This window comes from Nerophis lumbriciformis, linkage group LG32 (assembly GCF_033978685.3).
Source record: "Nerophis lumbriciformis linkage group LG32, RoL_Nlum_v2.1, whole genome shotgun sequence".
NCBI classification, from domain to species: Eukaryota; Metazoa; Chordata; class Actinopteri; order Syngnathiformes; family Syngnathidae; genus Nerophis; species Nerophis lumbriciformis.
In genome coordinates this window covers 12,188,852-12,213,032 of record NC_084579.2, presented here as the reverse complement: position 1 = coordinate 12,213,032, position 24,181 = coordinate 12,188,852, and the positions used below count along the sequence as shown (strand labels likewise).

Sequence of the window (24,181 nt, the reverse complement as noted above, 5' to 3'; positions counted from 1 at the left end):
AGCGACGATTTCCCCATTAATTTGAGCGAGGATGAAAGATTTGTGGATGAGGAAAGTGAGAGTGAAGGACTAGAGGGCAGTGGGAGCGATTCAGATAGGGAAGATGCTGTGAGAGGCGGGTGGGACCTGATATTCAGCTGGGAATGACTAAAACAGTAAATAAACACAAGACATATATATATACTCTATTAGCCACAACACAACCAGGCTTATATTTAATATGCCACAAATTAATCCCGCATAACAAACACCTTCCCCGTCCCGTCCATATAACCCGCCAATACAACTCAAACACCTGCACAACACACTCAATCCCACAGCCCAAAGTACCGTTCACCTCCCCAAAGTTCATACAGCACATATATTTCCCCAAAGTCCCCAAAGTTACGTACGTGACATGCACATAGCGGCACGCACGTACGGGCAAGCGATCAAATGTTTGGAAGCCGCAGCTGCATGCGTACTCACGGTACCGCGTCTGCGTATCCAACTCAAAGTCCTCCTGGTAAGAGTCTCTGTTGTCCCAGTTCTCCACAGGCCAATGGTAAAGCTTGACTGTCATCTTTCGGGAATGTAAACAAAGAAACACTGGCTGTGTTTGTGTTGTTGCTGCAGTCGGCCACAATACACCGCTTCCCACCTACAGCTTTCTTCTTTGCTGTCTCCATTGTTCATTGAACAAATTGCCAAAGATTCACCAACACAGATGTCCAGAATACTGTGGAATTTTGCGATGAAAACAGACGACTTAATAGCTGGCCACCATGCTGTCCCAGAATGTCCTCTACAATCCGTGACGTCACGAGCAGGCGTCATCATACCGAGACGTTTTCAGCAGGATATTTCGCGCGAAATTTAAAATTGCACTTTAGTAAGCTAACCCGGCCGTATTGGCATGTGTTGCAATGTTAAGATTTCATCATTGATATATAAACTATCAGACTGCGTGGTCGGTAGTAGTGGGTTTCAGTAGGCCTTTAAAGTATATGAAAATAATATAATTCCAAAGTTGATCAATTCGTTTACCATGAATTGATCAACGTGGACCCCGACTTAAACAAGTTGAAAAACTTATTCGGGTGTTATCATTTAGTGGTCAATTGTATGGAATATGTACTTCACTGTGCAATCTACTAATAAAAGTCTCAATCAATCAATCAATTTGTCAGTTTCACACCAAATTGAATCCAAATTTACTTTCAACTTTTTTACATGAATCCAGATCATTGACATATGAAGCCAGCTCATGGTAAAAGATTATGATAAACAAACGTACAGTTTCAGCATATGTAAATAATGTGGATTCAAAGTGTATTAGTTCATTTCACAACAAACTGAATCCAAATCCGCTTTTAACTCTTTTAAATAAATCTAGATCATGATCGAACCCATGCTGATCAAATGGAAATAATCAGGTAAATTAAAAGTTGATGAGTAAGTTTCACACTGAAATTAATCTAAATCAGCTCTCAGAATTTGACATTTATATAAATCATGAGCGCAGACTATATGGGCAAACAGATAAAATTACGGTTTACAGAAATAATATGATTCCAAAGTTGTTAAATTTGTCAGTTTCACACCTAATTTAATCCACAAAGGCTTGACACTCTTTAAAACAAATCTAGATAATATGATTAAAACCCATGATGATTAAATACACTGATTACCATCATATAGGAATACTACTCGAATCAGTCTCACACCAAATTGAATCCAAATTTACGCTCAACTTTTTGACATCTAGATCATTGACATAAATCGAGATCGCTGACATTATATCTTGATGATTGATATAAATCCAGATTATGATAAAAGACTAGGAAAATTGTACAGATTCAGTATATGTATATATAATGTGTATTAAAAGTGGATCACTTAATTTCACACCAAATTAAATCCAAATTTACTCTCAACTTTTTGACATCTAGATCATTGGCATTAATCAAGATCGTTGACATTATATCTAGATAATTGATATGAACCTAATAATAAAAGACTATGACTAACGTACAGTTTCAGTATAAAATGTGAGTTAATTTCACGCCTAATTGAATCCAAAGCCACGCTTACACCCAGATCATAATCAAAACCACAATGATCAAACATACTTAGTTACATTATATGGAAAGTCCATTTGACACCAAATTAATCCAAAACTGCTTTTAACGTTTTGATATTAATTTATGATCACACATAAATTAGTATATGGAAATAATGTAACTCCAAAGTTGATAAATCAGTTTCACACCAAATGTAATCCAAATCTGCTTTTAACACTATTGATATAAATCTAGATGATAAACAATTATAAAGATCAAACATATTGAGTTAGTATTGAAATAATGTGTTTCACACCAAATTGATTTCAAATCTGTTCTAAACAAATTGTATATTAATCCAGATCATGATTAAGACTCAGTGCAAAAAAATGGCTAACAGTAAATGAGTTGGAAGTTGATAAATCAGTATCACACCAAATGTAATCCAAATCTGTTCTTAACACTTATGATATGAATTCGAAAATATAAGCAACACACAATCCGAAGTGAGTTAGTGTATGTAAATGTAGTTTAAATTGAATCCAAATCTGTTCTAAACACATTTGATATGGCTCCAGATTATGATCACAACTCAAACCAAAAATTGAGTGACAGTACATGTAAATAAATGGGTCAAAAGTTGATGAATCAGTATCACACCAAATTGAATCCAAATCTGATCTAACACTTATGATATGAATTCAAATCATGAACAACACTTAATCCAAATTGAGTTACAGTATATGTAAATAATGTGGGTCAAATTGAATACAAATCTGTTCTAATCACGTTTGATATGAAACCAGATCATATATGATCAAAATTCAGTCCAAAAATCGAGTGACATTAAATGTAAATAAATGAGTCAAAAATTGATAAGTCAGTGTCACACCAAATTGAATCCAAATGTGTTCTAAACGCTGTTGATATAAATCCAGATTATGACCAAAACTAAATCTAAAAATTGAGTGACAGTACATGTAAATAAATGGGTCAAAAGTTGATAAATCAGTATCACACCAAATTGAATCCAAATCTGATCCAACACTTATGATATGAATTCCAATCATGACCAACACTTAATCCAAATTGAGTTACGGCATATGCAAATAATGTGGGTCAAATTGAATACAAATCTGTTCTAAACACGTTTGATATGAAACCAGATCATATATGATCAAAATTCAGTCCAAAAATTGAGTGATGTTAAATATAAACAAATGAGTCAAAAATTTATAAATCAGTGTCACACCAAATTGAATCCAAATGTATTCTAAAAGCTGTTGATATAAATCCAGATTATGACCTAAACTAAATCCAAAAATTTAGTGACATTAAATATAAACAAATGAGTAAAAATCGATAAATCAGTGTCACATTAAATTGAATCCAAATGTGTTCTAAACGCTGTTGATATAAATCCAGATTATGACCAAAACTAAATCCAAAAATTGAGTGACAGTACATGTAAATAAATGGGTCAAAAGTTAATAAATCAGTATCACACCAAATTGAATCCAAATCTGATCTAACACTTATGATATGAATTCCAATCATGACCAACACTTAATCCAAATTGAGTTACAGTATATGTAAATAATGTGAGTCAAATTGAATACAAATCTGTTCTAATCACGTTTGATATGAAACCAGATCATATATGATCAAAATTCAGTCCAAAAATTGACTGACATTAAATGTAAATAAATGAGTAAAAAATTGATAAATCAGTGTCACACCAAATTGAATCCAAATGTGTTCTAAACGCTGTTGATATAAATCCAGATTATGACCTAAACTAAATCCAAAAATTGAGTGACATTAAATATAAACAAATGAGTAAAAATCGATAAATCAGTGTCACACCAAATTGAATCCAAATGTGTTATAAACGCTGTTGATATAAATCCAGATTATGACAAAAACTGAATCTAAAAATTGAGTGACAATATGTGAGTCAAAAGTTGATATATATCTCACCAAATGTAATCCAAATCTGCTTCCAAATATTGATGCAGATCCTGATAAACATGCATCGTTTTACACCACATTGAATCTGAATCTGCTATAAACACGTTTGATATGAATCCAGACTATGATGAAAACTAAATTCAAAACTGAGTGACAGTACTGTAAGTAATGTACTGTAGGTCAAATTGAGTCCAAATCGGTTATAAACACTTTTGATATGAATCCAGATTATGATCAAAACTGAGTGACAGTACTGTATATGAAAATCATTTGAGTCAAAAGTTGATAAATCAATCAAATGCAAATCTGCTTTCAATTTTTCTGGTATGAATACAGATCCTGATCCAAACCATGAGGAGCATATATAGTTTCACACCAAATTTGAATCCGAATCTCCTTTCTCTTTGATTTGTACTGTGAAAACACGCCCCCAAACGCACACACAAATAGACAAAAAAACTTTACAAGTGGAGGTATAACGTCAACAAAAATCTTCTCCTATCGGGGAAAAACAAAGTATATAGTCTGTTTTGCTCTGGTGAAACTAAATTGGACCACATGTTGCTTTTGAACTCATCTGAACCTTCACGATCTGTCTCCTTTCTGCCAAAACCTGGTCTAAAACTTTCCTTATGTAACTCCAAAGTGATTCCCACATGCATGTCGCCTCTCTCGGCCTCTTTCTCTCTCTCTCTCGTGCTAAGTGACGACTACCAGAGGCCTGGATGGCGTCCTCTCTCATGCTCAAATTTTTCTTCTGGAGCTTTCTTTGATTGTTAAAATTAACCACATGACGTCTTATGAGGAAACATAGTGATCTTTTTTATTGCTATTTATTTTAGTTGAATATAAAAACAACTCTTTTTCTAATTCCCCTCCCCCTCCACCTTTCACTCCTGCTGGTATTCGGGACCTATCTGTTATCTCAAGGGCTTGTTTTTGTACCTGCCTTTCACTGACACACAAGCAGTCCTGACTAGCATCTGCACTGCCCAGACACCACAAGCCCCCGTAAGCCTCCACAAGCCCCCCTTTGGGCGGACTGAACCATGCATGGTGGCCACAGGCGGATAAAAGAGTGCTTTATTAATATTTTTTAATTGTACCTTCCGCCCATGTGCAGCTGAAATAGGCTCCAGCACCCCTCGGGACCCCGAAAGGGACAAGCGGTAGAAAATGGATGTCGGAAGTCGGAAGAAAGTCATTTCCTGTAAAAGGAGGCAACGATTAAAAGTGACCCGATAGTAAAGTATTGTAAATAAAACAACTGTGTAAAAATATGATATATTCAAAGTAGTAAGATACATATTTAAGAAAAATAAAAAATAAACATTTAAAATTTTAACACAATAGGATTAGGATTAAATTATTTTGCATTACACATGCAAGAAAAGCACGGTGTAACCAAATGTGGTTTAACGTTAAATCTAAAAGGGGATTACTTTGAATGCATTGTATTTGTATATGCATGTACATAATAAATATTTTGAGAGTTTAGAAATACATAAACTACATGTAATGGAAATAGACTAATATTTAGATGTACACAAGATAGGATATGAATATGCAAATTAAAGTATAGTCCATAAATAGCTATATGAGTATATACAAAACTAATATACATAATATAATCTAACAATAATATAAAATATTGCCGATGTTATAAAAATATTTAATACTGTAGGAAAGTCAGATTGCATGCAAACTATAACAGAAAATTAATTTCTAAAAAAAAAAATCAAACAAAATTTAATATTATGATAATATAATAAACAACTATAATTATGAAAAAAACAACAACAAACAAAAAAATCATCAATCTAATTGTCATAAAAAACGATATAAATTAAAAACTGCCAGGTCAGATATTTTTTAAAATGTCTCACTGCACACAATTGAACAAAAAGTAACATTAGTGACAATGCCGTAGCGCTAGGTGTCCAGCCAGGTCCACCAATATAAGAGATGTAAATATAAAAATATTCTAATATTACAAAAAAAAAAGAGATGAAATAGCTCATAAATACAAGTTAGCATACAACTGAATTAAGTTTTAGACGATACCATTTTGACATACTGTTGCTTTAAAATGTAATGATATAATAGACTTGCTTTTAAAGTCCATAAATAACTATATGAGTATATACAAAACTAATATACATAAAATAATCTAACAATAATATAAAACATTTCCGATGTTATAAAAATATGTAATACTATAGGAAAGTCAGATTGCATGCAAACAAAAACATAAAATTATTTTCTAAAAAAAAAATCAAACAAATTATAATATTATGATAATATAATGAACAACTATAATTATGAAAAAACAACAAAAACAAAAATCAAAAATCTAATTGTTATATAAAAAACTATATAAATCAAAAACAGCCAGGTCAGATATTTTTAAAAATGTCTCACTGCAAACAATTGAACAAAAAGTAACATTAGTGACAATGCTGTAGCGCTCGGTGTCCAGCCAGGTCCACCAATATAAGAGATGTAAATATAACACCATTCTAATATTATTTAAAAAAAAGAGATGAAATAGCTCATCAATACAAGTTAGCATATAACTTAATTAAGTTTTAGAAAATAAAATGTTTACATACTGTTGCTTTAAAAATGTAATGATATAATAGACTTGCTTTTAAAGTCCATAAATAGCTATATGAGTATATACAAAACTAATAAACATAATATAATCTAACAATAATATAAAATATTTCCGATGTTATACAAATATTTATTGCTATAGGAAAGTCAGATTACATGCAAACAAAAACAGAAAATTATTTTCTAAAAAAAAAAAATCTGACAAAATATAATATTATGATAATACAACAATATAATGAACAACTATAATTGTGAAAAAACAACAAAAATCATGAATCTAATTGTCATAAAAAACTATGTAAATTAAAAACTGCCAGGACAGATATTTTTTTAAACGTCTCACTGCACACAATTGAAGAAAAAGTAACATTAGTGACAATGCCGTAGCGCTAGGTGTCCAGCCAGGTCCACCAATATAAGAGATGTAAATATAAAACAGTTCTAATATTATAAAAAAAAGAGATGCGAAAGCTCATCAATACAAGTTAGCATATAACTGAATTAAGTTTTAGACAATACCATTTTGACATACTGTTGCTTTAAAAATGTAATGATATAATAGACTTGCTTTTAAAGCCCCTCTTCCATTCTGCTAATGTGAGGTTTGGGACAGAACACACCGCAACAAGTCCACCATCCACCAGCGGACTGCATGGATTTAAAAGTCACTGCTAAATGCACATTTCACCCCTTGAAAAATAACACGGCCTGCCAACTGTGGCTTCCTTATGTCCAGTACAGTCAGTGTGCACGGAAGTGGGGTGTTTCCACGGGACCACCCACTATAGGGGTTCAGGCCAACACAAACCTCTGCTTCTGATGCCTCGGTGACAGTTAATGATAGTGAGGGATCACTTTTTCCTCTCAAAGATGCTTGCCCCTTTTTTCGCTTTCAAGTCTCAACCACATCAGAGATTCCAAACCTCCCCGCTGGAGTCCTGTGGGATTAGCGGGCTTTGTATAGACCCCTCATTTGCAGACTGCCACTCGAATATAAACACACATAGCAAAGGCCTAGACCAATGCGACGTCTCCAAACACACACTATATGTGCATGACAGCATGCAAAAAGGCATCCGGAACTCACAGAATCACCAGCATTGACAGTCACTGGACACTTCATTAGGTACACATGCACCACAGCTCAGGTTGGCATCGGGGGACAAAAAGCTAAGTCATGATGTACTGATGCAGTTTTATGTTTAGAATACAACTACAAAACATGTAAGCTGTGGGCGACAAATGGTCTTTGGTTTATTTGGCCACCTGTCATACATAGCCTATAAAATGTGCCTTTTTAAAAAGTTAATAATGCTGCAGGGCCGCGACCCCGAAAGGGACAAGCGGTACAAAATGGATGGATGGATGGAGGGCCGCTCCACCATAGCGTATATAGGGCACTGCAATCCCCAAGGGGCCCCATTTAGAATAAGCACATGCAAAATGTCAATTAATGAATGAATGACAGAATGCTTCAAATGAGATTTTACCACAGATGTATTCCTAGCTCATTTCTGCTACGTCACTGATAAGAATATGATGGCATATTTAGTTAAGTTAGTGCTGGGCTCGTAAACAATGGTATACTGGGTTTAAATCCTGGGTCAGAAATGTGTCAGGAAAGATATGCAAAATGATGTTGGTTATCACATCTGCGGTCCTCTCCAAGGTTTCTCATTGTCCCATTGGGTTGAGTTGATCTGAACCGAGGATGTCGTCGTGGCTTGTGCAGCCCTTTGAGACACTTGGGATTTAGGGCTGGATAAATAAACATTGATTGATTGAGTGACAGTTATACATAATTATAAATATTTTAAAACAATTTTATTTAATTTTTTTTCGTTTCTAAATGTTTTTTAGTACAAAAACATGCATCAAATTAATATAATTGTATTCATGAAATTATGGTAAAATGTAAAATGTTTCACTAAAAACAATTATTGAACCATTAATTCGTTTTAGTACAAAACGTGAATCGAATTAAATTGTAGTTTGATTAAAAAAAAAAAAAAGAATTTAGTTTTTTGTTAATTTTCATTTATTTATTTCAGGCAATGACATAAAAAAAAGAAAGAAAAAAAAGTACAAAGTTGACAACACATAATAATATAAATTAATATAGTGCAAAAGGTAATGTATAGTATTATTATTATAGTAGTTTTGCCTGAAAGGGAGTGAGAAGAAGATAACTTAAAGTTAAGTTAAGAAAAAAAAAAGTTTTTGCAACGCAGGGGGTTAGAATATTTTTTTTTTCTAGGGTCCCCGAAGCTCAGTTTGATTGACACAGTCAGAGAGTTTGTTTATTTTTGCAGTCAAAAATTGACTAATGATGGACAATTCAAATTGTGCGTGTGCGCATGCGTGTATTACTTTTTGAATCCGGTTCTGGATCAGGAATTGTTATTGATTATTTTTGGGTCATGTGAAAAAAAGTTTTTTGTTTTAGGATTGAAATGACCAACTAAATTAGAGTTGATATTTGATAAATGTAAATGTCTATGACATTATATACAAGATTAGTGACTATGTGATGATAAAGATGATAAACCGTCTGTCTTTTGCCATTTAAAAGCCATTTCAGTGGCTATGGAAAATTAAATTTCCCACGTCTTTGAACGTCTCATATGCGTGGTGATGGAACGTGACGTATGCGCCCGCAGATCATCCTGAACTCCATGCACAAGTACCAGCCCAGGATCCACATCGTGAAGGCGGACGAGAACAACGGCTTCGGCTCCAAGAACACGGCCTTCTGCACGCACGTCTTCCCGGAGACGGCCTTCATCGCCGTCACGTCCTACCAGAACCACAAGGTGAGACAACCACGCGTGGATAAAACCACCCACTTGAGGCCACGTTTTGTCATTATTTGAGCGCAGACGAAAAAGTGTATTTTAACGCCATTTAAAATTATTTTCAGGATGAGGTATATAGCGGGGAAACGGCTTTGACCTGCAAAAACAATAATAAATGCGTGGTATTTTTACAATTATTTTGTATATTTTGTACAAAAAGCTAATTTTGAATATATACTTCTAATGATTAGTATTACATTATTTACTTAGAAATCATTAAAAAAAAAATCCATTTGACTTGTAAAATTATTATAAACTCAACATACAATTGCAAATATTTATATACTCTATATTATACTATACTATACTACATACTATTATAATATATTATAAATTATACTATATTATATACTATAATACTTATATTATTTTGCACTTCACCGAAAGAAATCTGCAATGATGCAATTTTTTTATTATTATTAAACTAAATATATTCGTTTTAAATGTAGTGATAAAGTCACAAACCGTTGAGAGAAAACCAGCTTGGCAATGTTGTATATTTGTTAATAAGTAATAATAATTTAGTAATTTATTAATCGCTCGAAAATACTGCATGGTCCAAATAGTGAGTTATTACAGTTCATAAAGGCATTTCAATTAGTTCATCTGTTAGTACTTTAGGAAGAAATGCAATAATTATAATGATTAGTTATTACCTACAAACATATATATATATATATATATATATATATATATATATATATATATATATATATATATATATATATATATGTGTGTGTATATAAATATATATATATACATATATATACATATATATATATATACATATATATGTGTATATAAATATATATATACATACATATATATATATATATATATATATATATATATATATATATATATAAACATATATATACATATATATATATATATATATATATATATATATATATATATATATATATATATATGTTTGTAGGTAATAACTAATAATTATTATAATTGTTATAGTTACACACACATATGTATACATATATATATATATATATATATATATATATATATATATATATATATATATATATATATATATATACATACATATATATACATACATATATACACATATATATATCTACATACATATATATATACACACACACACACATATATATATATATATATATATATATATATATACATACATATATACACATATATATATATACATACATATATATACATATATATTTATATACACATATATACACACACACACACACACACACACACACACACACACACACACACACACACACACACACACACATATATATATATATATATATATATATATATATATATATATACATCCATTCATTTTTCTACCGATTGTCCTTTATACACACACACACACACACACACACACACACACACACACACACACACACACACACACACACACACACACACACACTCACACGCACGCACGCACACACACACGCATAATGTTTTTCTTTTTAATTCAGAAAATGCATCAAATGTTTGAAAATGCGAGCTGACCTGTGAATGAGATATTATAAAATTGTATTTAAATATGTGTCAGTTAATTTTTTATTGCTATTTTGCATGCAATAAATATGTTATCATGTATATTTACATTATCTATTGATAATGTTTCAGTTACTGTATGACTTCCTTGCAGGATTGCATGCATTGATCATATTGACACACGCACACACACACACACACGCACACACGCACGCACACGTGTGTGTGTGTGTGTGTGTGTGTGTGTGTGTGTGTGTGTGTGTGTGTGTGTGTGTGTGTGTGTGTGTGTGTGTGTAAAAAGTGTCTGTTTTTTAAGCTCATTTAAAGACGTGGGCGTACAGTACATGCATGTGTGTTTTACTATGGCGCTCATAATATTCCTGCAGCCAATCAGCAGCCGTTTTACTTATTCGGGGCCAGGAAGCAGCTCTCTTAAGAAACCTTTCATTATTTTTCCAACATGGTGCTGGGGAGGGGGCAGTGGGCTAATTATTATTTGTGTTGTAATCAAACAGGCCCACAACATCTGCCACAGCACTAAGAGCAATAAGTCATGTTGTGCAGGCCGCCATGTGCATCCATCACCTGCAGGCCGGCTAATGAAGGCCCTCACTAATTAAAAAAACTCCCCCTTTTTCCAGCCTCTCTTAAAAAGGGGGCGAAGTTGTGTTCGTTATTACCAAACAAGGAACGTTTGTGCAGCATCTGGAATATTATTGCAGATATCGCTTGTAAAAAACAAAAACAATCTGTGCTGCTATGCCAAATTATTTCATGCATTTTTAAAGTTCAACGAAGTGCATTAATTCACGCTGATTATTGTACCGTTTACTTTAGGGAATTAAATTGAGTTTGTTTGTCAGGATTAGTGCAAAGAAACAAAACACAAAACAAATATATACACCATATATTATAAATTCCTAGCCAATTTATTTATCTATATTTTATTTATTCATTTATTTAATTTATGAAATTAATTATCAGAAACGTTCCCCCCAAACAGTACGGATTGTGTGGCATTTATTTTGGTCGCTATTGCAATTTTCAGGTTTTCAGGCAGTGGTTAAATAAATTACCAAAATGTCAGAAACTGCTTTAAATTTGTATTTTTTTTATTTTATTTTTTTGCAATCCACTATCATATTTTTGCATTAATACAATGCACAATTAAGACTAAGTATAAAATAAATAGTAAACTGACTGTCATGCAGCTCTCATTAGGAGGGGTACACTATTTTAAAAAAAATACCAGGATTTCCCAGCATTAACAGTATTTTTTCCACAGTAAAAATACTGTAATCATAATTACTGTAATATTATGATAATATATTTTGTGGCATTTTTTTGTCATTATTGTATTTTTTAGTTTTTCAGGCAGAGTGGTTAAAAAAGTTACAGTCAGAAAATTCTCTAAATTATTTTTATTTATTTATTTATTTATTTTTTTTGTGCAACCCACTATCATATTTTTACATCAATACAATTCACAATCAGCTTTAACCTTATGTCGCTCTCATTAGGAGATGTACACTATTTAAAAAAAACAGGATTTCCCAGCATTAACAGTATTTTTTCACAGTAAAAATACTGTAATCATAATTTACTGTAATATTACAACAATTGACTAAAACAATTTAAAATGCCCTTGTATTTCACAGCAATTTAATTATTAGAAACGTTCCTCCCCAAACAGTACGGATTTTATGGCTTTTGTTTTTGTCATTATTGTAATTTTTAGTTTTTCAGGCAGAGTGGTTAAATAAATTACAGAGTCAGAAACTCCTCTAAATTATATATACATATATTTTTTTTTGTGCAACCCACTATCATATTTTTGCATTAATACAATGCACAATCGAAACTAAGTATAAAATAAATAGTGTCATGCAGCTCGCATTAGGAGGGGTACACTATTAAAAAAAAATACCAGGATTTCCCAGCATTAATAGTATTTTTTCACAGTAAAAATACTGTAATCATAATTTACTGTAATATTATGATAATATATTTTGTGGCATTTTTTTTTGTCATTATTGTAATTTTTAGTTTTTCAGGCAGTGATTAAATAAGTTACAGTCAGAAACTGCTCTAAATTATTTTTATTTATTTATATATTTATTTTTTGTGCAACCCACTATCATATTTTTGCATCAATACAATGCACAATCAAAACTAAGTATAAAATAAATAGTGTCATGCAGCTCTCATTAGGAGGTGTACACTATAAATAAATAAAAACAGGATTTCCCAGCATTAACAGTATTTTTTTACAGTAAAAATACTGTAATCATAATTTACTGTAATATTACAACAAGTGACTGAAACAATTTAAAATGCCCTCATATTTCACAGCTATTTAATTATTAGAAACGTTCCACCCAAACAGTACGGATTTTGTGGCATTTTTTTTTTATCATTATTGTAATTTTTAGTTTTTCAGCGGTTAAATAAGTTACAGAGTCAGAAACTCCTCTAAATTATTATTATTATAATTTTTGTTTTTTTTGTGCAACCCACGATCATATTTTTGCATCAATACAATGCACAATCAAAACTAAGTGTAAAATAAACAGTGTCATGCAGCTCTCATTAGGAGGGGTACACTATAATTAAAAAAACAAAAAAACAGGATTTCCCAGCATTAACAGTATTTCACAGTAAAAATACTGTACTCATAAAACAATTGACTAAAACAAATTAAAATGCCCTTATATTTCACAGCAATTTAATTATTAGAAACGTTTCCCTACCGCCCCCCACCCCAAACAGTACGGATTTTGTGGCTTTTTTTTTGGTCATTATTGTAATTTTTTGTTTTTCAGGCAGAGTGGTTAAATAAGTTACAGTCAGAAACTCCTCTAAATTATTTTTATTATTATTATTATTATTATTTTGTGTAAAAAAAAATAAATACTGTAATCGTAATTTACTGTAATATTAAAAAAAATTGACTATAACAAATACAATACCCTTATATTTCACAGCAATTAACGGAAATTGTTATTTCACAATAAATTACAGTGAATGCTCCTGTGAAAGTAATGGAATTATTAGCCAGCAATTTGCGGTGAATTTACAATGAAATGTTTTACATTGTACATGATCTAAGTGGCAAAAGTGTGACAGTGGAGTTTTTATTTTTTATTTTAGAAGGGTTGGTGAAGGTGTGAGCCATGCAGCGTGCAGACAAAACTTAAGAGTCTGGACAGGGAAAAGTGAAAGGAAGGAACCTAGAAATCAAATATCAGACATACAAACACACATTGATTTAATAAACATATCTGCAAAGTAGTCATCATATGAGTCCTGTTGTAACATACTAAATGGTATTAATATTAATAAGTGATTTAATGTGGACTGGTTCATAAATTGCAATATATTACTGATGTCACATTTATTATGATTTTTTTTTGATTTTTTTTTTTAGATAACCCAACTTAAAATTGAGAACAACCCCTTTGCCAAAGGCTTCCGGGGAAGTGATGACATGGAACTGCATCGCATGTCCAGAATGCAAAGGTGAGTGTCACGGGACATTGTATTAGGTACACCTGCACAATCTTGTCCACAAACTGTCATGATAGTTTTTGTCAAATATGATTATAAAATGTGTTTATTATTGTGGTTGTATAGCAACTGCACTGCAATAAACTGTTCCTGTTTATATTGGTTATGCAATGTAAATGAATGTCTCTCTGACCGTGTCCAACAAAACAAAGCATCATTAACACATTTTCTGTTCCTAATGTCATCAGATTCCACATTTTATCACAGATCCATCACTTCCATTAATCTGCATCTTTCTTAAATGTCAAAGAAACACAATACAGCAGTGTGATGACCAACATCATGTCTCATTCCCTCCAACACAAGCCTGTTGTGAGCATTGGGTTGCGGTGATTAAGCTTGTGTGAGATGTCTATACCGGTACTATTCCGCCCGCATGAGAGATGGAGTGAGTGCAAAACACCATTTCTAAGGATAGAATCTGGTTTTGTGACTTATGACTTACCTCCGTTGCTCCGTGAGTCAGCCAATATGAGAAAAGTCGTAGGGGTGGTCCGACCCTCCTCCCATAACATTTATACACAACCACAGACGAAGTGATCTGCAGAAAACAACATGTGGATTCAGAGAATGTTTTTTTAGTACTTTTCTGCTTTTTTTTAACACAACCCTGGAGCAAAAATGTGCAGCAGAACATTTTGTTAGATTGTAAGAGTATAAGATCCAGGTCCAGACCACTCCATCAGAGCTGGAAACGGGGTCACAAAATGATTGGATGACTGATACAGGCTGTGCACAAGGAACTAAAACGATCCTATGTAAAACACAGATATTCTTATGAAGTACTACAACAGCATATTCTGTGGAATACAACAATTTTTAAGTGTTTTGTCAGTTTCGGCAAAACCATAGTCATTAAAAACAAACTGGTGCTCAAACAATGCACAAAAACTAAAGTATATGCTAAATATGATCCATGTCGCCACGCCCTCACGTTCCCTAAGATCCTCTTCATCCATCCATCTCACTGTCCCTTTATTTAAAGTGTCCACCATGGGTGCCCGAGCGTTCAGCCGTTCTGCCCCACATCTTTGGAACTCTTTACCACCAGACCTTCGTAACTTAGATTCAATATCCCTCTTCAAATCAAGACTCAAAACACACCTATTCCTGACTGCTTATTCATTGTAATCATCTTTTCTTATCTATCTTTGTTGTTGTTGTTTTTTATCCAATTTGATTTTATTGTTTAGATTTTGTACGGTGTCCTTGAGTGCCCAGAAAGGCGCCTTATAAATAAAATGTATTATTATATATATATATATATATATATATATATATATAAAATGTATTATTATATATATATATATATGTATATATATATATATATATATATATATATATATATATATATATATATATATATATATATAAAATGTATTATTATATATATATATATATATATATATATATATATATATATATATATATATATATATATATATATAAAATGTATTATATATATATATATATATATATATATATATATTAGACTTAGACTTCCTTTTTATTGTCATTCAAATTTGAACTTTACAGTACAGATAAGAACGAAATTTCGTTACATTAGCTCATGGTAGTGCAGGATAAAAAAGCAATAAGGTGCATATATAAATAAATAAATAGGTTACTGTACAGATAAATATATCGCACTTTTTCATATGCATCCATGTTTATGGATGTATGATGTATTGTATTTTTTATTCCAGCGAGTTAATCCATTTTGGGGGGAGTTGAGGGGATAATTATGATGCGTTCAAGAGTCTTACGGCCTGAGGGAAGAAGCTGTTACAGAACCTGGAGGTTCTGCTTCGGAGGCTGCGGAACCTCTTTCTAGAGTCCAGCAGTGAAAACAGTCCTTGGTGGGGGTGGGAGGAGTCTTTGCAGATTTTCTGAGCCCTGGTCAGGCAGCGGCTTTTTGCGATCTCCTGGATAGGAGGAAGAGGAGTCCTGATGATCTTTTCCGCCGTCCTCACCACTCTCTGAAGAGTATATATATATATATATATATATATATATATATATATATATATATATATATATACACATATATATATTAAAATATAATTCTCTTTACAGTGTTAGAGTGTGTTGTGTTTAGAAAAATCCCTTAATATAAAAAGGTAAAAAAAAACAACATATAATATCCACAGATGGCAGTGCCTTACTTTTTGCATTCATTATAAGAAACTGTTTTTTTATCACACCGCATTTTGTTTATCATAATATGTAAAAATTCAGTGTTATGCTCCCAGTGAAGTGAAGTGAATTATATTCTCTAGTGACTCAAAGCGCTTTTACATAGTGAAACCCAATACCTAAGTTACATTTAAACCAGTGTGGGTGGCACTGGGAGCAGGTGGGTAAAGTGTCTTGCCCAAGGACACTACGGCAGTGACTAGGATGGCGGAAGTGGGGATCGAACCCGGAACCCCTCACAACTGTGTGCGTCTTATCTGTTACTTTATGTGTTTGTGTAGCACCAAGGACTACCCAGTCGTACCTCGCAGTACCGTGCGTCAAAGAGTGGGCTCCAGCCAGAGTCCCTTCAGTGGCGAGGTCCAGGGCCTGGCCACACCCAGTTCCCTGAGTTCCCAGTACTCGCAGTGTGACAACGGCGTGACGAGCACCTCGCAGGACATGCTGCCCCAGTCAGGCTCCTATCCTCTGCCCCACGAGCATGGCCAGGAGTACCACTGTATCAAGAGGAAAGGTGTGTTTACCTTGTATCTGTAGCTATGGAATCATTGCAGGTTATGTGGGTACATTTATGTTTACTGTAATTGTAGGTTAGTTTAGAGGTTAGACAGGGCTTATTATTTTCATAATACCTTTGAACAAGTACCATAGACATTTGTATTGGTTCTCTACCACAATAATTACAGAATATTGCTTGATGGATTTTCTACTCAATTATACTAAGTTAAAGTCACACACACTAGGTGTGGCAAAATGATTCTCTGCATTTGACCCATCACCCTTGATCACCCCCTGGGAGGTGAGGGGAGCAGTGAGCAGCAGCAGTGGCCGCGCCCGGGAATAATTTTTTGGTGATTTAACCCCCAATTCCAACCCTTGATACTGAGTGTCAAGCAGGGAGGTAATGGGTCCCATTTTTATAGTCTTTGGTATGACTCGGCCGATCTCAGGGCGGACACTCTAACCACTTGGCCACTGAGTAGGTAAACCACCTATTTTCCCAAAATACAAGGTGAGGCAAATATAAGCTAACTTTGCAGCATATTAAATGCAAAACTGAATTTATAATAACATTATTTTCACAATACTCTTGACCAAGCACCATAGGACCTACCACAGAAATGTGTTTCACTTATCTACTACAGTAGTTACAGAACATTGCTTTATGGATTTTCTACTCAATTATACTGACTTTCCCAATAAGGAAGAAAATTGCCAAGTGAAAGTCTCAAAATATTTTTTTTTTGGTATGGTCATTTTTTCTACATTTAAACCACCTATTTGCCCAAAATACAAGATGAGGCAAATATAAGCTAACTTTGCAGCATATTAAATGCAAAACTGAATTTATAATAACATTATTTTCCCAATACTCTTGACCAAGCACCATAGGACCTACCACAGAAATGTGTTTGACTTCTCGACTACAGTAGTTACAGAACATTGCTTTATGGATTTTCTCCTCAATTATACTGACTTTCCTAATAAGGAAGTAAATTGCCAAGTGAAAGTCTCAAAATATTTTTTGGGGGTATGGTAATTTTGTCTACATGTAAACCACCTATTTGCCCAAAATACAAGGTGAGGCAAATATAAGCTAACTTTGCAGCATATTAAATGCAAAACTGAATTTATAATAACATTATTTTCACAATACTCTTGACCAAGCACCATAGGACCTACCACAGAAATGTGTTGGACTTCTCTACTACAGTAGTTACAGAACATTGCTTTATGGATTTTCTACTCAATTATACTGACCTTCCCAATAAGGAAGTAAATTGCCAAGTGAAAGTCTCACTTTTTTTTTTTTGGTATGGTAATTTTTTTCTACATTCAAACCACCTATTTGCCCAAAATACAAGGTGAGGCAAATATAAGCTAACTTTGCAGCATATTAAATGCAAAACTGAATTTATAATAACATTATTTTCACAATACTCTTGACCAAGCACCATAGGACCTACCACAGAAATGTGTTTGACTTCTCTACTAAAGTAGTTACAGAACATTGCTTTATGGATTTTCTACTCAATTATACTGACCTTCTCAATAAGGAAGTAAATTGCCAAGTGAAAGTCTCAAAATATATTTTTTTTGGTATGGTAATTTTTTTCTACATTTAAACCACCTATTTGCCCAAAATACAAGGTGAGGCAAATATAAGCTAACTTTGCAGCATATTAAATGCAAAACTGAATTTATAATAACATTATTTTCACAATACTCTTGACCAAGCACCATAGGACCTACCACAGAAATGTGTTTGACTTCTCGACTACAGTAGTTACAGAACATTGCTTTATGGATTTTCTACTCAATTATACTGACCTTCTCAATAAGGAAGTAAATTGCCAAGTGAAAGTCTCAAAATATTTATTTTTGGCATGGTAGTTTTTGGAGATGTCCGATAATATAGGCCTGCCGATATTATCGGATAAATGCGTTAAAATGTAACATCGGAAATAATCGGTATCGGTTTTTTTTATTATCGGTATCGTTTTTTTAATTTTTTTTTATTTTTTTTATTTTTTTATTAAATCAACATAAAAAACACAAGATACACTTACAATTAGTGCACCAACCCAAAAAACCTCCCTCCCCCATTTACACTCATTCACACAAAAGGGTTGTTTCTTTCTGTTATTAATATTCTGGTTCCTACATTATATATCAATATATATCAATACAGTCTGCAAGGGATACAGTTCGTAAGCACACATGACTGTGCGTGCTGCTGGTCCACTAATAGTACTAACCTTTAACAGTTAATTTTACTAATTTTCATTAATTACAAGTTTCAATGTAACTGTTTTTATATTGTTTTACTTTCTTTTTTATTCAATATCTTATTTTATTTTATTTAATTTTTTTTAAAAGTACCTTATCTTCACCATACCTGGTTGTCCAAATTAGGCATAATAATGTGTTAATTCCACGACTGTATATATCGGTTGATATCGGTATCGGTTGATATCGGTATCGGTAATTAAAGAGTTGGACAATATCGGAATATCGGATATCGGCATAAAGCCATTATCGGACATCCCCAGTAATGTTGTCACCTATTTGCCCAAAATACAAGGTGAGGCAAATATAAGCTCACTTTGCAGCATATTAAACGCATAACTGAATTTATAATAACATTATTTTCACAATACTCTTGACCAAGCACCATAGGACCTACCACAGAAATGCATACTTGCCAACCTTGAGACCTCCGAATTCGGGAGATTGGGGGCGGGGGGGTTTGGTGGTAGCGGTGGGTGTATAATGTAGTGTCCCGTGTCCCGGAAGAGTTAGTGCTGCAAGGAGTTCTGGGTATTTGTTCTGTTGTGTTTATGTTGTGTTACGGTGCGGATGTTCTCCAGAAATGTGTTTGTCATTCTTGTTTGGCGTGGGTTCACAGTGTGGCGCATATTTGTAACAGTGTTAAAGTTGTTTATACGGCCACCCTCAGTGTGACCTGTATGGCTGTTGACCAAGGATGCATTGCATTCACTTGTGTGTGTGATAAGCCGTACATATCAGTGCCTTTAAGGTTTATTGGCGCTCTGTACTTCTCCCTACGGCCGTGTACACAGCAGCGTTTTAAAAAATCATAAATTTTACTTTTTGAAACCGATACCGATCATTTTGAAACTGATACCGATAATTTCCGATATTACATTTTAAAGCATTTTTATCGGACATCTCTAATTTAAACTGCTTTTTGCAGCATATAAGACGCAAGGCTGTTCATGTTAATTATGCTGATGTCATGTGCTTGATTTTTGACTGTTCATTTAGCAGCGGTGGAAGACGACCCTCACTCAGGTGAGCACGGCTACAAGAAAGCCTACCTGGAGAGCTCGTCCAGCGAGGACGACCACTACTACCGCCCGCTGGGTTACGCGCAGAGCCTGGGCCTGGCCGCCGGCCCCTACCGCAACGAGTCCAGCCAACGGCAGGCCTGCATGTACGCCGCCGCCTCGCAGGGTTCCGAGCCAGTCCCCAGCTTGGAGGACATCAGCTGCAACACCTGGGCCGGCGTATCGCCCTATGGGAGCTGCTCAGTGGCCACCATGCAGCCCATGGAGCGGCTGCCCTACCAGCACTTCTCGGCTCACTTCACGTCGGGCTCTCTGGTGTCCAGACTCGGCGGGGTGGCGAGTCACGCCTCGGCCCAGCTGGGCGACGGTCACCACGCGGCCATGTACCAGAGCACCATGACGCACCAGACTTTGGGCCGCCAGTGCAGTCCCGGCGCTGGCATCCAGTCGCCGACAGCCGGCCTGCAAGGGAACGAGTATCTGTACGCGCATGGCATCCCGCGCACGCTATCGCCTCACCAGTACCACACGGTACACAGCGTCAGCATCATGCCAGAGTGGAACGACAACAGCTAGGGGAGCTTTTGAAGGGTCCGCCTATGAAAGGAGGTAAAGACAACTTGCCAAAAATTGCGGGATCTTTAGTTTCTATTTATATTTTTATAGTTCAGTGTCGGACTCAGTGACACTAGTAAGATGGCGGCATTCTCTGCACTTACAAGTGACTCCAAAAAAGACTTTTTACAAACTGCTTTTTATATTCACGCCATGAGGGACTCTCCCAAAGTGGTGCATGAGTCCAGGTTCTCAATTTCTTTCCACAGTTGGTTAAGGTTAAGAAGCAAATGAGGGCTCCATCGAGTATTCCAGTATGTGTTCTCCGCATGAACCGCTGCACCCAAAAAGGTGAACGTTTGCCAAAAAAATGTGTTTTCTGTGCTAATACAGTAACTTTCTGACAAATATGCCCTTATTAAACCCCTTCCAGCAAACACAAAACATTGATACAACAATGGTTATACAAACCCTGTTTCCATTTGAGTTGGGAAATTGTGTTAGATGTAAATATAAACGGAATACAATGATTTGCAAATCCTTTTCAACCCATATTCAATTGAATATGCTACAAAGACAAGATATTTGATGTTCAAACTCATAAACTTTTTTTTTTTTTTTTGCAAATAATAATTAACTTAGAATTTCATGGCTGCAACACGTGCCAAAGTAGTTGGGAAAGGGCATGTTCACCACTGTGTTACATCACCTTTTCTTTTAACAACACTCAGTAAACGTTTGGGAACTGAGGAGACACATTTTTTAAGCTTCTCAGGTGGAATTCTTTCCCATTCTTGCTTGATGTACAGCTTAAGTTGTTCAACAGTCCGGGGGTCTCCGTTGTGGTATTTTAGGCTTCATAATGCGCCACACATTTTCAATGGGAGACAGGTCTGGACTGCAGACGGGCCAGGAAAGTACCCGCACTCTTTTTTTTACGAAGCCACGCTGTTGTAACACGTGCTGAATGTGGCTTGGCATTGTCTTGCTGAAATAAGCAGGGGCGTCCATGAAAAAGACGGCGCTTAGATGGCAGCATATGTTGTTCCAAAACCTGTATGTACCTTTCAGCATTAATGGTGCCTTCACAGATGTGTAAGTTACCCATGCCTTGGGCACTAATGCACCCCCATACCATCACAGATGCTGGCTTTTGAACTTTGCGTCGATAACAGTCTGGATGGTTCGCTTCCCCTTTGGTCCGGATGACACGATGTCGAATATTTCCAAAAACAATTTGAAATGTGGGCTCGTCAGACCACAGAACAATATTCCACTTTGTATCAGTCCATCTTAGATGAGCTCAGGCCCAGCGAAGCCGACGGCGTTTCTGGGTGTTGTTGATAAACGGTTTTCGCCTTGCATAGGAGAGTTTTAACTTGCACTTACAGATGTAGCGACCAACTGTAGTTACTGACAGCGGGTTTCTGAAGTGTTCCTGAGCCCATGTGGTGATATCCTTTACACACTGATGTCGCTTGTTGATGCAGTACAGCCTGAGGGATCGAAGGTCACGGGCTTAGCTGCTTACGTGCAGTGATTTCTCCAGATTCTCTGAACCCTTTGATGATATTACGGACCAAAGAATGTGAAATCCCTAAATTCCTTGCAATAGCTGGTTTAGAAAGGTTTTTCTTAAACTGTTCAACAATTTGCTCATGCATTTGTTGACAAAGTGGTGACCCTCGCCCCATTCTTGTTTGTGAATGACTGAGCATTTTATGGAATCTACTTTTATACCCAATCATGGCACCCACCTGTTCCCAACTTGCCTGTTCACATGTGGGATGTTCCAAATAAGTGTTTGATGAGCATTCCTCAACTTTATCAGTATTTATTGCCACCTTTCCCAACTTCTTTGTCACGTGTTGCTGGCATCAAATTCTAAAGTTAATGATTATTTGCAAAACAAAAAATGTTCATCAGTTTGAACATCAAATATGTTGTCTTTGTAGCATATTCAATTGCAAATCATTGTATTTCGTTTATATTTACATCTAACACAATTTCCCAACTCATATGGAAACGGGGTTTGTACATACACATCCTTTAAAACTCACTTTGAAACAATGTTGCAAAATAGTTGTACCGTATTTTTCGGAGTATAAGTCACTCCGGAGTATAAGTCGCACCGGCCGAAAAAGCATAATAAAGAAGGAAAAAAACATATATAAGTCGCACTGGAGTATAAGTCGCATTTTTTGAGAAAATGTATTTGATAAAATCCAACACCAAGAATAGACATTTGAAAGGCAATTTAAAATAAATAAATAATAGTAAACAACAGGCTGAATAAGTGTACGTTATATGAGGCATAAATAACCAACTGAAAATGTGCCTGGTAAGTGTTCACGTAACATATTATGGTAAGAGTCATTCAAATAACTATAACATATACAAACCCCGTTTCCATATGAGTTGGGAAATTGTGTTAGATGTAAATATAAACGGAATACAATGATTTGCAAATCATTTTCAACCCATATTCAGTTGAATATGCTACAAAGACAAGATATTTGACGTTCAAACTGATAAACATGTTTTGTTTTGCAAATAATCATTAACTTTAGAATTTGATGCCAGCAACACGTGACAAAGAAGTTGGGAAAGGTGGCAATAAATACTGATAAAGTTGAGGAATGCTCATCAAACACTTATTTGGAACATCCCACAGGTGAACAGGCAAATTGGGAACAGGTGGGTGCCATGATTGGGTATAAAAGTAGATTCCATGAAATGCTCAGTCATTCACAAACAAGGATGGGGCGAGGGTCACCACTTTGTCAACAAATGCGTGAGCAAATTGTTGAACAGTTTAAGAAAAACCTTTCTCAACCAGCTATTGCAAGGAATTTAGGGATTTCACCATCTACGGTCCGTAATATCATCAAAGGGTCCAGAGAATCTGGAGAAATCACTGCACGTAAGCAGCTAAGCCCGTGACCTTCGATCCCTCAGGCTGTACTGCATCAACAAGCGACATCAGTGTGTAAAGGATATCACCACATGGGCTCAGGAACACTTCAGAAACCCACTGTCAGTAACTACAATTGGT

At 34.7% G+C, this 24,181-nt stretch overlaps 1 protein-coding gene across 2 annotated transcripts in view; it reads left to right on the top strand.

The window, feature by feature from the left end:
* Positions 1–21,147, top strand: part of tbx5a (T-box transcription factor 5a) — a 26,473-nt gene extending 5,326 nt beyond the window's left edge. For both annotated transcript variants that reach the window (XM_061927080.1, XM_061927079.1), the window contains exons 5-8: positions 9,290–9,442; positions 14,424–14,515; positions 17,041–17,273; positions 20,552–21,147. In XM_061927080.1, coding sequence (XP_061783064.1) covers positions 9,290–9,442; positions 14,424–14,515; positions 17,041–17,273; positions 20,552–21,147 — 1,074 coding nt within the window. The remainder of the gene's footprint in view (positions 1–9,289; positions 9,443–14,423; positions 14,516–17,040; positions 17,274–20,551) is intronic.
* The last annotated feature ends 3,034 nt before the right edge of the window (positions 21,148–24,181 follow it).